The sequence below is a fragment of the Phodopus roborovskii genome, unplaced genomic scaffold (assembly GCF_943737965.1).
Source record: "Phodopus roborovskii unplaced genomic scaffold, PHOROB, whole genome shotgun sequence".
Classification (NCBI taxonomy): Eukaryota; Metazoa; Chordata; class Mammalia; order Rodentia; family Cricetidae; genus Phodopus; species Phodopus roborovskii.
In genome coordinates this window covers 6677000-6697659 of record NW_026125295.1, presented here as the reverse complement: position 1 = coordinate 6697659, position 20660 = coordinate 6677000, and the positions used below count along the sequence as shown (strand labels likewise).

Sequence of the window (20660 nt, the reverse complement as noted above, 5' to 3'; positions counted from 1 at the left end):
AATGTCTACTCTTGGTAAAGTAACAGAAATAAACTAGTTGTCAAAGTTATGTTTAGAATTTTTTAAAGAACAAAACAGTAAGAACTGGATGTATACAAAATGTAACAAGAGACTAGAAATTAAACACGATTTCAATACAAATGAAACAATGTGATACAAGAAATTAATATGTGACCAATACTAACAACTTGTCGTTAAAAATAACAGATATTCTAAGAAAAACCAGGGCTTGCTCTTGGTGACACCCATCACTCAAAGGACAGGCTCGGCTTACGGCTTTTCTTCTGCCCCATCTCACAGACAGAAAGTGCTCTCATTCCCTTCCTCCCTCCTCCCCCTCTCTCTCCTTCTCTCTCTCCCCCCTCTCTCCCTCCTTCTCTCCCTCCCTCTCTCCCTCCATGTCACCCTCTACCTTCTCAACACTATTCTACAACTAAGCTATATTCCTAGTCTTATACTAGCAATTGTTATTTGTAACGTTATCAACCTGTTACTTGTAAACAGATTTGTACTTTTAATCCACTATGTATCTTAGGCTGATAAATTCCACAAATAAAATTCTACTCAGAATACATAGAATTCTAAATACTATTGTTTGCCCTGAAATCCCCTGCTTCAAAGCTCTTAAAATAATAGCACAAGCAGCAAACTGGTACCCATGAAGAACATCCACAATACAAACATGCAACAAGACGCGCCCAGCAACACTAAGCAGGTATGGAGGAAGCTCCAGGCTGGGGCAGGGGCCAACAATGAACCTCTGAAAGCCCCTCCATGTGGGCTCACTGCAGGGCAAAATGCTCCCAGAGGGGCATCAAGGAGGCAGCTCAATCTGACCCTACAAAGAATTACCACTCCCAAATTACAAGTTACTTTATTTCAACAAAACCATGTTGACTAGGAAAGACAAAAAGACAAAAAAAAAAAAAAGCCTAGGAGATTTAGCAGTGGCAAAAATTTAGCCTTGAGAGTGGACAGTGACTACTCACACTGAAGACTTACATATTTTATTTCATTAATTTCAACAACATCTACCATAGAAAACCATACAAACTAAAGTACAGAGATGGTGCGTGAGCTCGCGGGCTGGCCTGGATGGCTACCCAGCTCACTTCCCACTGCACACAAGGCGTGTGGACCATCGCTCTACACTAAGAGGCTAAATCACCACCTTACCTCCCTCAATTCCGAGATCCTCCGAAGTGACTTGTCTTGACTCTGACTCAATATACCCTTTAATTAAAAAAGGAAAGAGGGTGGTTAAACATCTACTTGGCATATTCATGCAAAAAAAAAAAAAATATATGACAGCATAGAATTACTCAGAATTCTAGCTTTGTTACATTTGCTAAAATGCATAAACATGGAAGTCAAACTACAAACTTAACTATATGTTAACTAACAAAAGAAAATCTATAAAGTAAACTCAAACTTCAGAAGCAAATGATTTCACTGTAACCACGTTAATTATCATTATCGTGTTGTAAAAGTTTATATGAAATAAAACTTTTCTTTAAAAAAAAAATCTAATTTTTACCAGGCGGGGGTGGCACACACCGTTAATCCCAGCACTCGGGAAGAAAAGGCAGGTGGATCTGTATGAGTTCAAGCCCAACCTGGTGTACAAAGCAAGTTCCAGGCCAGCCAGAGCGACATACAGAGAAACCCTATCTTGAAAAAGCAAAAATCTCATTTTCACAAACAGCATTACAGATGGCTAAAGTAGTAACTGTCCATTAAAAAGAAATCAAGTGGGGGCTGGACAGGTGGCTCAGTGGTTAAGAACACCGGTTGTTCTTCCAGAGGACCCGGGTTCAATTCTTAGTTCACAACCATCTGTAACTTCAGTTCAGGGGATCTGACACCTCCCACTGGCCCCCGCTGGCACCACACACACACACACACACACACACACACGGTCACAGACAGGCATGCAGGCAAAACACCATACTCATTAAAAAATAATAATTAAATTCTTTTAAAATTCTTTAATCAAGTTAAAAAAGTAATGTATTAAAAGATGTATACCTCACACTTTGGAGGGTGGCAGGCTTTTATTAGTGTAAGAAATTAATGCCAAGCTGCAGGCCATGGAAATGGTAACTGCGTGCACTTGTCTGTCACTAACACACAAAGGTAAAGACCTAAAGTAACGGCTCGAGCCTGGGACCACAGAAGTCAGGAAGCTGAGTCAGGAGGACGGCTACACTGAGAGACCCTGCCTTAGGAAAACATCACAAGAGGGTAACTTACAGCTTCTCAGATTTGTGTGACTGACAACGAGAGAGACAGAGAGACAGAGACAGAGAGACAGAGACAGAGATGGAGACAGAGAGAGAGACAGAGACAGAGACAGAGAGAGAATACAGGCAGGCAAAATGTCTGTTTATTGACACAGAGGGCTCTGCCTCTCTTTGAGTGGGGCAGAAGTTAACCATCACAGCTACTGTTAAGCCTGAGAAACGTTTATTCTTTCAAACAAGCTAAAATGTTGGAAGGTAGTGCCTCACTGGCAACTTTAGACCATTCCCTGGGACCCCAGGCTAGCGACAGGCTATCTGCCAAGCAGTTAGCTAGACAGCCCTCAGCCAGCACCAGCTACTGGCAGACCCCCGTGGCTCAAGGTCCATGTCCTGGCCACAGTGGCTTCAGTTTGTGCTGGACTTTGTGCCCATACAAGCCTTGTGAACTGAAAGTCACCTAGAACCATTTGCATCAAGGAAAACGTTTCCCCTAGAGACCCAGCAGAGAGCAGGCGGCTGGCGCACACAGCCCTTCACTCTGAGAGGCTGATGGTGTGACTGTGGTCCTGTGTGCCAGGACTAGTGCAGACACACCTGTGCATGCCGGATGCAGACACCATGCTCAGGCGCTCTGTTCTGCTTCCTCCCGTGCTGCCCTGGGAGCTGCCGCGTCAGGCTCAGTAACAGGGCCATACCTACGCCGTGCCTTTATCTCGGGAAACATCTCTGGGGTCACCATCTCTCACTCTTTTGTCACACCTCTAGTAACGGTAAAACAGGTTAAATCTAGAACTACACAGGATGTTTAAAAAGGAGAGGAAATATTCCTACGATAACTTTTCTGACTTTAAAATCAAATATAACTCAACAACGGTCAATAAATCACTCACTTGTAACTTTTTCTTCTCCCTCTGAAGAGTCTGATATGCTGTGACAAGCTAAAACAAACAAACCACAAAAATAACATTAGTTATTTCATTTCTCAACAAATACAATTCATTATTCTAAATGCTGCTAAAAATTTTTCTCTTTGCAAAAGTCAAAAACCAATCACAACAGTCCTACACAGACAACTGAGCCTTATTCAATCCATAAGAAAAACTAAGTAACGTGGCAAGTCTATTTCTTGTATTTTTGGTTGTGAGCCCAGCCTTTAACGAACAGCTGAGCCATCTCTCCAGCCCAGCAAGTCTATTTCTAAAATGTAAGTTTTAAGTTTACTGTAAGCCAGTGAATCTCCAGGCATGCCTTCAGATTTCAACACCTTATAGGTGAGAATTGCAGCCAAGTTGCCTGAAGGTGGAAGGCTACCCAATTGTAGTCCAGGACTAAGTACATCTGCAACAAACAGCATTGTGCAAGTATCTTCTGGAAACAAATTCCAGGGCCTAACCCAAAATTAACTCACTGAGAAGTGAGGGACACAGTAGAGGGACAGGAATCTGTTTTAAAAGCTCTCCTGGTTATTATCAAACAAAATAATAAAAATGTCAGAGGAAAGAAATGCATAACTAGCAAATGAAGCCAGGAGCCCAAGCACAGCTCCATGAAGCAATGCAATAACGCTGTTTTAACCCTGCAGTTTTACACACTGACAGCTGCATTCAAAGCACAGCTGGGGCCTGCGCTAGCAGAGCCAGGGGCCTCTGTCCAGCTCAGAGCAGCTGTAGGGAAGCATGACGGTCTGCAAGAGTCTCCGTTTTCCCTGGAAACATGATGTGTGCCCCTAAATGTCACTGCTGATGTCTGAGTCAGGAGGCTGTCTGTGATGCAGAAGTGAGTCCAGGAGCAGACCTAAGAACTGGGGGGACCCCTTCTTAACTCCAGACTGGAAAGCTTGTACTCAGGACAGAGGTGGAGAGGGAGGAAGAGCAGCCCAGGGCTAGATGTCACTTACAGCTCTACTACTTCCTGGATACCTGCGGCAGCAAGGAAAAGCAGAGAGAGAGAGAGAGAGAGAGAGAGAGAGAGAGAGAGAGAGAGAGAGAGAGAGAGAGAGAGAGGCAAGGTCTATGAGGGCTCTATGCCTGCAAAGCTGCTTTACTCTAAGACAGCCTAGAAGGGGAGAGCAGCCAGAGTGACTGAGAACCAAACATAGAATCTATCAACTGCTACCCTATGTGGCCTTAAGCAAGGTAGTTAATCTCTATGCATCCCTAAACCCTTTTCTACAAAACTGAGCAAACTCACATTTGCTCATAAGGGTGTACAAAATTAAATGCCATTATAAATGTAAACAGTATCTGGCATACTTAAATGCTAGCTATACTGCTGCCCCAGCTTCAGACATAAAACCACAGATAAATTTATAAAAGTAGCATAAAGATAAACAAAAAGATTTAAGATCATTATTAACATAGGTAGAAATAAAAAAAACTAATAGTTTAAAATTTTTGAAGGAAAAAATTACCTAGTTCCACACATAACTACGAAAAGAGATACCTGGCTTCAGAAATGTACATTTCTAGGGTCCACAAAATTCCATTCTATTTTGCCAGCATTTCATTTTAGATTTGGCAGGGTGGATAGTAAACTAGCTACACCCAAACCCTTAAGTTTACCATTCATGGAAAATTGAATGTAACATTGACTTAGTAGCCATGTCCAATTAAAATGCTGCACACTGAACAGGATAAACGTGAACCAAGGGCAGCAAAGGCTTTCCTGAAGCAGAGGGTCTGCACTGCATTTGACAGACAGGGAGGGGCTGAGAGAGTAAATGTACAGGTTTTGTTCCTGAGGTACTAAAAAGGGGAGGGGAGGGGAGGACAGGGGAGGAGAGGGGAGGGGAGGGGGGAGGAGGGGAGGAGGAAAGGGAGGCAGAGACAGGTAGATTCTGTGAGTTCGAGGCCAGCCTGGTCTACAGAGCGAGTTCCAGGACAGCTAGGGCTACACTGTCTCGGAAAACAAACAAACAAACATAAATAAATAAATAAATAAATAAATAAATAAATAAATAAATAAATAAATGAGCAAGCAAATGTTAACTAAAACTTTAAATGTTCAAAAGTTAAAAACTGAGCCTGAGCTTGGCAAGATGGCTCAGTGAGAAAAGGCATTTGTGGCCCAGGGTATTGACTGCCTGAGTTCAATCTCTAGGATCTCTATGGCAGAACGAGAGAACCAACTCCCATAAGACTGTCTATAACCTCTCCTCCCATGTGCTATGCCCTGCATTCATGCATGCACATACAAATACACAATACATAACAAAGAGTTTAAATTTAATTACTGGTACAATGAGAATGAGCCAAATCTTTGCGATCATCAGACTACAGTGTGATCATCAGAACTAACAGTGGTTCTCAGCCTTCCTAATGCTGAGACCCTTTGATATGGTTCCTCATGTTATGGTGATTCCCAACCATAAAATTATTTCGTTGCTACTTCATAACTGTCACTTTGCTACTGTTATGAACTGTAATGTAAACATCTGATATGCAACCCCTGTGAAAGAGTCATTTGACCCCCAAGGGGCCTAGACTCACAGGTTGAGAACTACTGAGCTAAACCGATGCTGTTAGGTCATTTTGAAGCTACTTTCGTCAGAGATGCGTAACATGGGGACAGAGAAAAGAAACAGAATGACCTCTGCCCTGGGTGTCCACAGACTCTGCAGAGAATGGGAAACCCAGGCTACACACAATAATCTCCAAAATGGCAGAGTCTGCCAAAAGTACCTAGGTCCCGCCACCAACTACCTGCCCCCAGTAACCAGGAATAGGAGACCAAGCCGAAGGGGACCGCACGAACCAAGGCCTGCTCCTACCTCTGAGTATTTCCCTCGGTAACTACTTAAGCTTCGTTCCATTCTTCGCAACCGCTGAAGCAGCTGGTCCCTGCTGAGGCCATCTGAGCTCCCTGGTGCCTCTTCAGCCTCGCTCTCCATGTCGGAAGGTGGGTCAAAGGTGGCAGTGGGACAGTCCAGGTCGAGCTGGCTCAGGGACTCTCTGGAAGATGTTCGCACCAAAGACTCTTTAGAAGACCAGAACAGAGACTCCTTTATGGGACTGCGAAACAGAGACTCCACCGAAGGCACTCGGAGCTGGAGCTTCTGCGCAAAGGTCTGTGTGTCGCCTGTCTGTAAGCAGAGCCCAGCAGAGCAAGAGTTAAAATACACACGCAGACATCTACTACTCGGTTACCAGTGTGGTCTAGTAAAAGCTCTAACAAGTTCAACTTGCATCCCAGATAAGTGACACAAAACACTGACTTCTGAAAATGAAAGATGCTGGCCAGTTTCTGTAAAATGTCTGGAGTCCTAACTCTCCTGCCTGTCATCTAGCAGCGCAAGCCGTCACTAAGTCACTGTCCTCTAGTCTGCACATCTGAACAAAAGGAAGCATGTTTAGCATGCTGACCCCACCCCACAGGGGCTGTAATGTCTCATCTACCCGCCCAAAGTGTGGGAACCTGGGTGAAGTGCGAGGTGAGGAGCTCAATTCAAGTCAGTTTGACCTGGTGAGTCTTCACGGAACATTCTTTTCACCAAAAAGGACAATGGGCTGAGGAAGAAGGTAATGCTCTGGTGAGCCACCTCTCCTTGGATGGGGAGTGGGGGACCTGTGACACATCTCTGCTGGGACCCCCTGCCACCAACTCAGGCTGTCTGTACTAGTAGTATGTATAACCTGGAAACCACCCAATGTCCACCGCACAGAAGTCCACAAGGCACTACTAGCAGACAAGGCTGCAGGGGCTGCAGAGATGGTTCCGCGGTTAAGAGCATGCGCTGCCCTTCCAGAGGCCCTGAGTTCTGTTCCCAGCACCCATGGCAGATGACTCATAGGCACCTGTGTGAGTCCAGCTTCAGGGAATCTGACGCCTCCTCAAACGCCTGTACCCACGTGACTATCCCCTGACCCACATATACATACACATAATTATAAAGTAAATAAATAAAGATCAAGCTAGAAAGCAGTGTACAGCTGGGTGGTGGTGGCACACACCTTTACCTGAAACACTTGGGAGGCAGAGGCAGGTGGATCTGAGTTAGAGGCCAGCTTGGCTTATAGATCAAGTTCAAGAATGGCCAGGGCTACACAGAGCTTGAAACACTCCATCAAAGAGAGAGAGACAGAGAGAGAGAGAGAGAGAGAGAGAGAGAGAGAGAGAGAGAGAGAGAGAGAAGAAAGAAAAAGAAAAGAAAGCAGAATGAATGCATATCACGAGCTCATTTTGACTTGTTTAAGAATAGTTTTCATTTCTATGTATATTTTCACAGGTGCCATCAGAACATGTCACAAAGGACAGACACATGCAGAGATAAACTGGCTTCGTGTGGTAAAAGTTTGGATGGATTTAGTGTTTGTGTTACATCATTCTGCACTTTCTAGTTTGTTCTCGTAAGGGACGAGTTTCACCCTCGTGACAGAGGCAGGGTTAGGAGGAAGAGAAGGAACACTTCCTGTCAACAGTCTTCAGGAACTGCTTTTGATAGCAATCCCATTACCAGTCGTCTTCAGTTCCTAGCACACAACCTCCTTACGGAAGACCCTAGGACAGACAGACGAAGCACATGGGAAGAAACGCTAAGAACAGCTGGGGTTTCAGGTAACTCTCGGTGTGTTTTGGAGGTGGGAGGACCACAGTGTGTAAGAGAGTGTGACTCGTCCCTTCAGTGCTAGAGTCGGTGTCACCAAAGCTTATGTCCCAACTTTTTTGTTGTCCTACAGGACCTGCAGCAAGTCACTAAGCCCAACAGTCCTGTCTCCTCCTCTGTAAGATGGGGATGGAGACCACGATGATGATGATGATGACGATGACAATGTTGCCGTCTACTCTGTACAACTACAGTAAAGACGGAGAGAGTTAATACAACAGGCAGCAACAATCAGCATGAAGAGACGGAAGACTAAGAGACACAGCGTCAAACAGAAGCAAAGGCAGAAATAAGAGACTCACCGGCACGGTGGATGGAGCGCTGGCAGAGCATGTACTCTTTCTTCTGGTTACAAGAACCAAGGGCATTTGCTATGGGGCCTGACTTAGCTCTGCCACAGTAGGTAGTGGCTTGGAAGAAGTGCCACAACCTCTTTCTGCCTGTCTCTACCTATAGAAGATGAAGCCAGCAGCAGCCTTTCCATTGTGTGGGCGTGTCTTAACAACTTAGGCTCTGCTACAGCAGGTACAACTTTCACATGACATCCAATGTGGTGATATATTATTTATGATTTATTAAAGCTTGCCTGAGGATTCAGAAAGCAAAGCCAGCCTCAAGCTGCAGAGATCAGGTGGTGGTGGCGGTGGTGGTGGTGGTGGTACACACCTTTAATCCCAGGCCTCAGGATTAAGAAACAGACGGATCTCAGTGAGTTCAAGGCCACCCAGATCTACACAAGACTGATCAGTCTTCAACTGCTCACACAAAGATGATCTCAGCACTAGGGATCACACACCTTGCATCCCAGCACTAGGGAGGTATAAAAGCAAAGGGTCTCATGTGGAGAATTAGTCTCTAGCCCCTTGCGGACAGCAGAGCAGTCTGAGTGAATCTGAGGAGCAGTGAAGTTGGGAACACTCTGAGGATCACCCCTTTGGTGTGAGCTGAGGGAGAGGTAAGACCTAGGGTCTGGCTGCTTTGCTTCTCCGATCTTCAGAAAGCTTGGACCCCAATATCAATCAGTCTCTGGGTCTTTTATTTATTGTGCTACAATCCAACCTTCCCTTCTTCCTTCCTACCACAGCCAGGGTTTGAGTGTAAGAACACAACCAGACTAAAATGTTCAGCTTCTCAAATGCAAATTTAAACCCATGAAGGTGCAAACCACCTCCTGACCCCGACCCCACCCAGCCCGGGAAATGGTTAGTTGGAACTACGGTGGTGGCACACAGCGTGGGGATGTGAAGCAATCCGTGAAGACCCGAGGCTGAACAGTCACGCTTTGACCCAGCAATTCCATTCCTACACATGCACCAACAGGAATGTGTAAGTATGGCCAACAAAAGACACAACCAAAATGGCCCTACATCAAATTAGCCTATTTTACAGAATGTCGTCATAACTGCCTTCCTTGTTCACCAGTGGAATAGCAGCCAGCAATCCTGTTCACCTCTGGGATACCAGAAAGCAATGGAAACGGTTTGGAATCACAGCAACAACACAGATCCATGTCGTGGAGGAGTATGAAACAAAAGCAGCCAGGCTAGCTAGCTGGGCAGGGTGGCTCATATTGTAACTTCAGTTCTCCAGAGGCAGAGGCTACTGCATGCGTGAAGCCAGCCTGCCTTACACAGAAAGCTTTAGACCAGTCAAGGTGAGATATGAAACTGTCTAGATCAGTGGTCCTCAACGTTCCCACTGCTGTGAGCCTTTCATACAGTTCCCCGTGCTGTGGTGACCCCAACCATAAAATTATTTCACCACTACTTCCTAATTGTAATGGTGTTACTGTTATGAATTATGCTTTTAATGATTCATTTTATTATTTCCCCCCACGTGTGTCTGTGTGAGGGTGTTGGATCTCCTGGAGTTACAGCTTATGAACCCGAATGTAAACATCTGATATGTAGGATGTCTGATGTGACCCCTGTGAAAGGAAGGGTCATTCACCACACCCACCACTCCCAGCCCCTCACCCACCCCACCCACCCACCAGGGGCTTCCATCCACAGGTTGAGAACCACCTAAAGAACTGGAGGGGAGGGAGGAGGGAGGAGGAGACAGGCGGGCAGGAGACCAGACACTTTTATAAAGGTCAGAATAATAAAATGAACTTGCAGTGCTAGAACCAAGAATGGCGCTAACCTCTGCAGAGGAGAGAAGGGGCAGAAGGGGCCAGAGGCGCTCACTAATTATTTCTGGGCCTAGGGGATTTTTTAACTTTTATTCTAGCTATTAATTTATTTGTACATATCAGGAAATAGAGCACATAAGTCAGAGAACGACTTGTGAGTCAGGCCCCCCTGCAGTGGGGTCCCGGGAGTCAAACTCAGGTCTTCAGGCCTCCTGGCAAGCACCTTTGCCTGATGAGCCACTCTGTCGGCAAAGCTGCCGTGTGGCGTCCCCTTCCAGTCCCGTAGCAGTAAGGACAAACGGGCCAGCAATCTGAAAGGACTCGCATCTTTAAATAAATTAGTAACCAACCTGAGGAGGGGATGCTTCGCTTCTATTAACACCATCTGGAGATTTTGTTGCTTGTGCTGATGCATTCTAAGAACAAGAAAGAACATTATTAAAAAAAAAAAAAAAAAAAAAAAAAAAAGAACAGAAAACTAAAGTTTGAAAACAAAATACTAAGGAAGACCTAGTAGACACTTTTCTCTGTTGAACAAAATTAGTAATTGTTTATTAGAAGATTTTCATGCAAGCAAAAGTAGTGTGGTTAAGTGTTTTAGAAAAATCGCTTTGCTGTATAACATGAAACTAAATCATCTAGTTTGTAGAACTTTTGTTTCAAGCTAACCTCTTCCCGTTATGCTCCTAGTTTTGTCCCCATGACAAAGCCCAACAAGAGGGACTCAGTCAGCACAGCTCACTCCAACAGAAAACTATCCAAAAGGAAGTCATATCGCCTGCTCCCCACAGTAAAATTACATTCAAATTAAAATTATTTGGGCAAAGCTATTTTTTAAAAAAACGTGGTAATAGGAAACTGAAATGCCTCATTCATTCTACGCCAACAATGTAAATGAGGCAAGTGCAAACGTTTTCGGGAAATGTTCTACTGGAAACTTCTTCCGCAGGTACTGTTGGTGAGCCCAGTGCTCCCAGGAAGAGCCACTGGGCAGCTCAGGACTCCGAGACTCAGAATTCTGTAAGCATGTACAGTGCACAGCCTCCACGCTCCACCACCACTACAGAGCAGCCATAGGAAAACCACCGCCTTGCTGTACACAACAGCATGGCACCCCATACAGCACTGGTCAATGTCCCAGGGGCCCAGCAACTCCATGCTACACTTCCTCTTCCTCTACAGCTAACCCAAGGAAAGATCAAAGGAGAGACGACGGGTAGCTTGTCAAAAGTATTCTCCAGTTTCTCAAGGGACATGAGGTATTTACTAATAACAAAGTAGTCATTGGGTATTACAAACTTATTGTGTCATATAATTTAGCCTTATTTTTCAGGAAAGAAAGCAAAATATGTACACATGGAGGATTTCCTTGGCATTCTTGTTAAGTTGCCTAGGCTCCGCCTGTTTTTCAATCCCGGGTTACACATGTGCACCACCCTAGCTTTAGGGTTTAACTTCCTGGAGATACATACCTACAGGGGGTGGAAAACAGTGTGGCCACGGAAGTGTGAGAACATGCAGCAACATACCAAAGGACGAATATGAGCTTATATTGTTAACAGTGGGAAACGGACATGTGGTAAGGGGGAATATTCACACTGTTACTATTTATAATATGCCTCCATTTTTCCTGAGTTAAACCTTTCAAGCACCTTCTCTCACCTCCAAAATATGTTCTTAATGTTTGCCAGTCTGAGAGGTGTTTTTTAAAGGTACATAGGAAAAATGGCTGGGACAGCATAGGAATTCCCCAACCTTCCTGATCACGGCCACTTCAATTACACGGTAACTGCATGGGACACGTCATCTACATAACATCATAATGGTGTACGTACGGTCAGGAGTACACTTTAAATCATGAAGAAAGGTCTCAAAGGGCTCTGTGCGGTAGGTCAGGGGACAGAGGGAAAGCAAGGTCCGTACTCTTCGTGAAGGCAATGAGCTGACACACAACTGTGGTCCATGTGAGAAAACTCCCCGGCTACTTAAACACCAGCAACCAAGCTCAGCACACAGCACCTAAACCATTCTTAAAGCTCTCTTCTCTTTGCACTTGTTTGTTTGAGACGGGGTCTTACGTAGTCTAAAGTCTTAAATTATCTACATTGCCGAGGCTGGCCTTGAACTCTTCATTTCCCTTCCTTCGCCTTGAGTGCTGAGATTACAGGCATGAATGAACGTGCATGACTAGCTCTGAAAATACGTCTAAAGGTAAACCCCGTATCACACAGCCAGGCAGGTATAGTACACACCTGAGAGCATACTGGCCTGGTAGACTGTGTGAGTCTAGATCAGGGCTCTCTGGAAGCAAAGCTTGAGGTTTCTGCCACTATCTGTTTCTGCCTTGTTCTGTTTTCAGCTTCTGCAATCCCTGCTTTGTGAAGCCCATCTGGCTCATCTGCAGACCCAACAACGCATTCTATATGCAGCTTATTTTCTTCTACAAGACTTGGATTCTTTTTGTGTAAACATACACATAGACATCTTTGTCTCCACATTAACCCATTAGCTCTCAGAGGGCAGGGCACACCAATATTCCCATCCTGGCACCCAGTATCTGACATTTTGCCTAAGAGTAAGCACCCAGTGAATGACTGTTAAACCCTTGCCTGGGCACTTCCTTCACAGAGGAACTCTCAACGTCTTTGTCCCAGAGAAGCAGAAGAACTCAGTCACCCTATGCTGATGGCCAGGGTCACCAACTGGGGCAATTCTTGAACAACAGGTAAATTTTCCTACAGCTTCTCTGCCAGATTTGTATTCAAATATATTCTTTCTACTTTTTTCTACAATCTTCTCTAATTACATGTGTTTCAATCTTTCTATAACCATTTTTTTTTTTTTTTTTTTTTTTTTTTTTTTACTACTGAGCACTAAGGATACAGTTGTTTTTAACCAAGTTAAACCCTGGAAGTTGGCAGATGCTTTTGATGCTGGCATCTGGAAAGCAGGTAGATCTCTGTGAGTTCAAGGCCAGCATGGTCTACATAGCAAGTTCCAGGACAGCCAGGGCTAATGATAATGAGACCCTGCCTTGACCCAATAAATAAAAACCTTGAAGAAGGAGAAGAAGAAAAAACTAAATTACGGAAAACTCAACACTTGATAAACTTGTAATTAACCCACACTAAGTTTTTATTATGATACCAAACAACTATTCTGTAGTTTCCCTTTGTCTCGTGCAGATGTTTTTAATCATGAACATACAAAATATATATAAATTAGTTTTTTAGTCTACTTAAGTTTATTTTTACATAATTTAAAGCACTCACTTTTACCTTACAGCATATTTGACAACAGAATAGGAAAAGAAATTATTTTATACACTGTATTCATGACAGGTATACCTTTTAAGTTTCTATTACTCCTATATGTAGAATATAGCATGCTTTTTTTTTTTTTTTAAACTGGTAAGTCTATGATGTAGCTGGGACTCCTGACTCGGCCCCAAATATCTTTATAAATAGTAAGCGCTGCTTGCAGCCAGAGCCAGAGCGAAAGCAGTTTTCCAAATGTCCCTTGACAGCCCCTCTTTACCTTAGAGCTCTCTTCTCTAGACCCAAGCTTAGAGTCCTTGTGCACAAGAAGCCTTCACTGGCCACCTGGTTTAAGAGCAAATGTTCTGTTTCTACCGCGTTAAACTAATTCTCAACACTTAGAAAAACTACAAACCCAGTTAGTTCAGCCATCCTCCAAGGGAACATCAAAGGCTATCCTTAGGAAGTAAACACTGCTACATTTTAGTTTATTAAATCATCAATTTACCAGCTACTCCAAATAGAAAAATGTCTACTTTCCCAAAATAAGTCACATATAAAGTTAAAATTAAGTGAATTAATTTATTTTTTAAAAAAATGAGACAGCTATTTCCTTTCATACTCAAGAACTAGTCATTACAAAACACAATGAACTTACTCTTAACTGTCGTTTCAAAATAAAGACATGAACATGCTGTAACAGAATCCACCTAACTATGCAATGTTGTTAATTATTGACTTACACAATGAAAGCATGAGCTCCCTTAAAAAGTCAAGTCTCGTTTCAAACATTCGTGGCTTCTTCCTAACAGTAAAACAGACTTCTAATCACACACACTGGCTTTTTTGATATAAGCAAACATTTCCAAGGGATAAAACATGAGCGCTAGTTCTAACAAGTGAAGGTCGCCTTCGCTACATTAGTGGGAAGGGGGGATGTTACTGCGACGCTGTTAGAGTTCCCAGGAAGCAACTAGCAGCCAGACCCAGGAACTTGTTCTTGGAGGTTTAGAGCAGGGTTAGCAACACGACACTGAAGTCACTATGAGGAAAGGCAAGGGGTAAACCGCATGAGACTTGCTGCTACAACTACCCGAATGTTTTGCTTCCCCACAAGGGAATGCAAAAAGCGGTGGAAGGACTCACCACACTGCCAATCTGTGTTTTAGGCTGTTTGGAGGAATCCAAAGCAAAGATAGTATACTCAGAGAGAAAGGCAGGTTCTGCTACCATCCCGGCTAGTACCTGTCTCAGTCGGTGTAATAAGCAGAGGCATAAAAACAAGACAAATGATAAATACAAATCATGGCATGTTCCAGAAAGTTCTCACAGCACTACACTACAACGTTCATACCACTACAGCCACTCTCATGATGATCACCCCGTCTACCAAAAAAGAAACAGTAAGTTGCTGGGAAAGATCACGAATAGGATGAACTAATTAGTTTAGGATTTCAAAGGCCAACTTGGAAGCCACTTGCTAACTGGCACACGGATGTCTGTCTGCAGCAGGCATCATAGTACCCAGTATATCTGGCAATGTGGTATTCCAATATGAAAAAAAAAACCCACAAAAGTGCAAAATATTGGTGACAAGCAATGAAGACTCAGAACTAGCAGACTGTGTACTTAAACTCTTCTAGCAGGCTTACATCTTAGACGTTACGTTAGCTCTTCTTACCAGACACCATCCTTCTCCTCGGCGGCAGCAAAATCATGACAGGAGGAAACTTCAGGGGGTGATGGGTATAGGGTAGAGCTATAGCCCCAACAATGGTAACTTCACAAATCTACACTCATCCTCAACTCACTGACTTACATACACGGAAAACAGAAAACTTTCATGTTAATCTTATCTCAGTAAAGTGGGCTTAAGATAAATGTAAACAACACAAAACTTTGGCATAACTTCTATAAATACTAAGATGTATTCTTTTTTTTTTTTTTTTTCCTTTTCTTTTTTGGTAATAAGGAACGCCTCAAGAATTCGCGTGTCATCCTTGCGCAGGGGCCATGCCAGTCTCCTGTGTACCGTTCCAGTTTAGTATAAGCTGCCGAAGTGAGCGCCTAAGAAGACTTCTTTAGAGACTTAAAAAGACAGCACTGCCATATACAAATAATAAAACACACACAAAGCCTTCATCCATACTTATATGCAAAATTACCTTTATCAAAAGTATATACACAAGAGCCAAGCGGTGGTGGCACACACCTTAACCCTAGCACTCAGGTGACAGAGGGCTACAGAAAGAAACCATGTCTCAAATCCTCCCCCCCCCCCCCGAAAAAAGCACACACATAAAAAAACATCTAAACTAAACAAAATCTATTAATATTAGTTCTTTGGATGCATATTCTTTTGTGCTTTCTTTTTCTTCCAGAAGTGTTATACCAAAACAGAAACTATATAATGTAGTACCTAATATACAATAAATTATATATCCTGTAAAGGACATGTCTGAAAATGAGCATGTGCAAAAGTTTAAAAACATTAGCGGGCATTGGTGACACACGCCTTTCATCCCAGCACTCAGAAGGCAGAGGCAGGCGGATCACTGTGAGTTCCAGGCCAGCTTGGACTACAGAACAAGTTCCAGGACAGCCAAGGCTACAGAGAAACCCTGTCTTGGATGAGAACAACAAAACAAAACAAAACAAAAAAAAAAAAAAAAAAAAAAAAAAAAACAGGCCCTCACATAGCTGCCCTCAAGCTTATTTATTATGTAGCAAGGGTGACCTTGAAATATTGACTCTTGTTCCCCACTAACTGGATTAGTTAGGTATCACTATGCCAGACTAAGAAAAAATAAAATTAAACAACTTTTAAAATGATGCATGTGCACTTTGGTGTATGCATGCATGTAAGCATGTGGGTCAATGTGAGGACAGAGATTCACGCTGAGTGCCTCCCTCCATTTCTCTCAACCTTTCTTCTCTTTTTTAATATTTATTTATCTTTATGTGTGTGTTTTGCCTGCATGTATATCTGTGTGAGGGTGTCAGGTCCCCTGGAACTGGAGTTAATGACAGTTGTGAGTTCCTAGGGAGGTGTTGGCAACCGTAGTCAGGTCCTCCCCAAGAGCAGCCAGTGCTCTAACCACTGAGCCACCTCTCCAGCCTGGTCAACCTTACTCTCTCTCACTGAAACTAAAACTAACCAATCTTGCAAGAGTGGCCAGCCAGCCAGCCAGCCAGCTCCAGGTCCTCCAGCCTTTGCTCCCCCAGCCAGGAATTACATACACACACCATCACACCTGGCTTCTTACATGGGCTCTGGGGATCCAAATTGGAGTCTTCATGCTTGTACAACAAGCATTTTGCCAGCTGAGCCTTCTCCCAAACCCAGGGTATAGATTCTTTTTAAAAGCTTTTTGTAATAATGATGACTAGAGCTCCTGGGATGGAATCCAAGAACTTCCTATACTAAATTCTAAATGTTATTACCAATTATATATTAAATTATCCTAAATGCTTGCCTGGCTCCAAGAATCCCATCCAAACTTACTGAAAATCTGACTCTGGGGCTCTCAGAAAGGCCATTCTTTGAATAAATGGTAACTGTAAGTTGAAAGCTATACAGATTCACTTCTCTTAGGCTTCCAAATTAATTTTTTAAAGCAGAAACATTATTACCCATGCAAGTAAAAATAATAATAATAATAATAATAATAATAATAATAATAATAATACAAGTTTAAAAGGAAGTGACATGTAAGGTTTTAAGAAAGCACCACCCAAGTGTGACACCATCACAGAGAAATGGTGACCAAAATCCCAAAAGGCGGGGCCCACCAACACTGAGTGGAGTGATGTGCCCAGGCATTCATGTCAACCATCTGAAGCCTTCAGGCTACCCTGAAGGATTCCACCTATCCTGTGAATGTCATGCATGCCATCCCTTCTACAGCTGTGTCTTTCTACCGTGGGGTAGTCATTATTTTTTCTGAAGTCACTCATTTTTCCTTGTGGTGATATATTATTTATGGTTTAATAAAGCTTGCTGGAGGGTTCAGAAAGTCAGCCACAAGCTATAGCGGTCAGGCAGTGGTGATACACACCTTTAATCCCAGAACTCAGGAGACAGATGGATAGATGGATCTCTCTGAGTTCTAGACCACACTGGCCTACACAGGAGTGAAGCGTAACAGAGCTCACCTCTTTGATCCCAGCACTTGGGATCACATACCCACAACTGACTGTAACTACAGATGTGGCAGATTTATCACGCTCAGGTAGTGCCTCCTAGGGACTCAGAGCCCCCAGAACTGGAGCTGTAGGCAGTATGCATCCCCATGTGGTTGCTTGGAAATGAATCTAGGTCCTGTGTAAGAGCAGCAAATGCTCCTGACTGAGCCATTTCTCCAATCCCTCTAAGATCTTGCTATATTTGTTATACTTCACAGGAAAAAAGGAACAAAAACAATCTAGTTGTATGGAATTGGTTGTTACTTTTCAGTTTCTAGCCACCAGCTTGAAAATATAGGGCTTTCCCCCATATTTGAACAAAACATTACTGAATTATTCTAACCGCTCCAAAATTAAATAAACATACTTATCCTCAAATTACTTTTCTATAACAGTTTACAAGAGTTAACTGCTACTTGTATTTTTAAAAAGAAAAAGATAAGTTGAGTTATTAATAAATATAATACCAAGGAATTAAATAACCGACTTGTGAAAATTATTTCCCATATTATCCCCATCATCAGCATTACAGTTTAACTTCCTATGACAAGTGTTTGAGAATGCCACACTAACCTCTCTGTTGGGTGTCACGTCATCAAGCTGGTCTGTAAATGACGATGTCCTGCTTCTAATCCTTGTTGGTGTTGCAGAGTTGGAGGAAGCCTACATTTAAAAAATCATTGTACAAATTAGAAGAGGCACTGACTAGTACAATTTCCTTTTCTCATATTGGCTTATTATATTTTTTTTACTCTGTTTCTTTTATTTTTTTAAGTACATTATTTTTGAGCGGTTCTTTTCTTACTTCATGCCCAGGAACTCAAAGGAAGGAAAGGGACATATAAAAAAAGCAGGAAATAATAATTACACAGCTACCCACTAGGTCCTTGACCTGACAATCAATTATATATATATGTATATATATATATATATATACACACACACACACATATATATATATATATCATAAGACTGTGACTATATTTAGGATAATATTGGGAGAAAGAGTATATGAAAACGGTACTATGGTTGCCACTTTTCTGTAAATCAAAATGATTCAAAAAATTTAAGTTTGTCAAAAACAAAACAAAAAGGTTGAGCCAGATGCACACGCCTTTAATCCCAGCATTCGGGAGGCAGAGGCAAGAAGGTGGATCTCTGTGACTCTGAAGCCAGCCTGGTCTACAGAGGGAGTTCCAAGACAGCCAAGGGTACAGAAAAAGCCTGTCTTGAAAAACTAAAACCAGGACTGGAGAGATGGCTTAGAGATTAAGAGCACTGACTGCTCTTCCAGAGGTCCTAAATTCAATTCTCAGTAGCCACATGGTGGCTCACAACCACCTGTAATAAGACATAGTGCCCTCTGCTGGCCTGCAGGCACATGTGCAGTCAGAACACTATATTAAATCAATCAATCAATCAAAAAATTAAAAAAAACTAAAACCAATTTTGTCAATTTCAACTTTAAAGTCCCTGAATCATTCAGTACTATGAACTTTACAGGTAAATGCTATGTCCCACCTCCCTAGTCAAAAGCCTATCTTTGGATCTACATGTAAGCACAGCTGGACATTCAGACGCTAAGAACAACAGAACTACTTGAATCTTCAATACAGAACAAAGAGCCCAAATACTAATCCTGGCATCTTAAGTCTAATGTGAGCAAAGAAACAGCCCTGAAAGTGTAAAAGCAAAACATGACCACTCCTTTGTACTTGTAACAAAATAACACCCCTGAACTCCACACAACAAGCGGGCAAATGGAACGCTAACCTATGTGCCAGCGCACTGCTATGACCAGGGTGGAGCTGGGTCATGAGCACACACATACAAACACTACACACACTACACAAACAAACAGATGTAAGCTAAACTTCACATCAGGGCACATGGTCAGTAAACAGTGTAGAAACAACTGGCCATCCACTCTGGGAAAGATACAAATGTTAGCCTCTGAATGGAAAGGATGTTTATGTCAAAGGCAGAATGCAGAGTGAGTTTAAATGGCAAGGACACCTGTGTACATAAGCTCAATAACTTTCTTCAATAAACAGCTCTTATACAGCCTAAGTTCAACCTTAAAAACTTACTACCCCAGTCCTCCGTTTATCTGCAATAGGCAACTTGAGATCTGCCAGTCAGACACACCCACGTGGGACTGAGTCACACCTAAGGAAATAGACTTTCAAAGGTAAAGGTCGCCCTTTGGGAAGCACAGGAACAGAGAGCTGGAAACAAAGGGCAGAGGGAGCACAGTGGAGTTGGGAGGAGCCCTGCTGGTGCCAGGTGTGAGCACCTGAACACTTTTAAGAGTCCAGGATGTAGTCATCAGCCCCGGCTACAGAGCCCTCCAAAGATTCCTTAACAAATTCCTTTCCTTCCTTCCTGCCCCGACTGAATTCTGTTACTTACAACAAAGAATTCTAACATGTGCTCCTTCTACAAATGACCTTCAAATCAGCACAGGACCCACTAAAACCAGCTATGTGCAAGTCACATTAAAGGATAAGATGTCCTCTACCACCCAAGACAAAACAAGATGAACCAGATAGGATTTAAAATTTTAAACAGGCAAATAGGTGAACGCGGCATAAATCTTTAGCAATGGCTTAACATATACACATAACCAAAAGTCTGTGTTGTGATTTTGGGGGGGGGGTAGCCACTAAAGCCTGTTTACTCCACAGACAGCTTTCATCAAAGTTGAGGGAACTGAATACTGGGCAAGTGCTTTCTGTACAGGCATGAAGCCTGAGTTTCTGGTACTCCACAGCCATGTAAAATGTGGGGCACAGCAGTACACAGCTGTACCCTTCTTAGACTAGAGCCAGTTTTCAAAGCAAGCTCCAAAGACTGACGCCAGAGAGAGAGCACCCTGCTGGACAGGGTGCAATGTTAGAAGGGCAATGAGAAACTACTGATGAGAGGGAATGTTCTAGACCAACCAATTCCCTTTGTGATTCCACAATGCCTAGGAAATCTCTGGGTTATTAATTCAGCTCTCCAAACACCCAGATGCCAGCAAAGGACACCCTGCATAGACCTTTACTAGCTTGAAAATAACCCTCAATGTGAATTTCAAAGTCACCCGCACATCTCGGCCCCCTAAGTCTAATCAGTCCTCATCAACTGTGGGCAGGCATTAAAAAGTGACTTAAGTATGTAAGTCTGATGATGTCCTAGCTCTGAAACACCGTGCCGAGAAGAGCAGGATAGCACCTGGCAACATTCAGCCTAAT

General features: G+C 43.1%; 1 protein-coding gene and 1 non-coding gene across 2 annotated transcripts in view; both read right to left on the bottom strand.

The window, feature by feature from the left end:
• Golga4 (golgin A4) overlaps nucleotides 1–20660 on the bottom strand; it is an 81744-nt gene that overhangs the window by 51806 nt on the left and 9278 nt on the right. The window contains exons 2-7 of the mRNA XM_051202200.1: nucleotides 17995–18084; nucleotides 14383–14481; nucleotides 10330–10395; nucleotides 6013–6324; nucleotides 3134–3181; nucleotides 1177–1233 (exon numbers count right to left, since the gene is read on the bottom strand). Of these exons, the coding sequence (XP_051058157.1) occupies nucleotides 1177–1233; nucleotides 3134–3181; nucleotides 6013–6324; nucleotides 10330–10395; nucleotides 14383–14481; nucleotides 17995–18084 (672 nt within the window). The remainder of the gene's footprint in view (nucleotides 1–1176; nucleotides 1234–3133; nucleotides 3182–6012; nucleotides 6325–10329; nucleotides 10396–14382; nucleotides 14482–17994; nucleotides 18085–20660) is intronic.
• Nucleotides 15200–15301, bottom strand: LOC127213534 (U6 spliceosomal RNA). Its single transcript, XR_007833646.1, has one exon. It is a non-coding gene; the product is annotated as a U6 spliceosomal RNA (small nuclear RNA).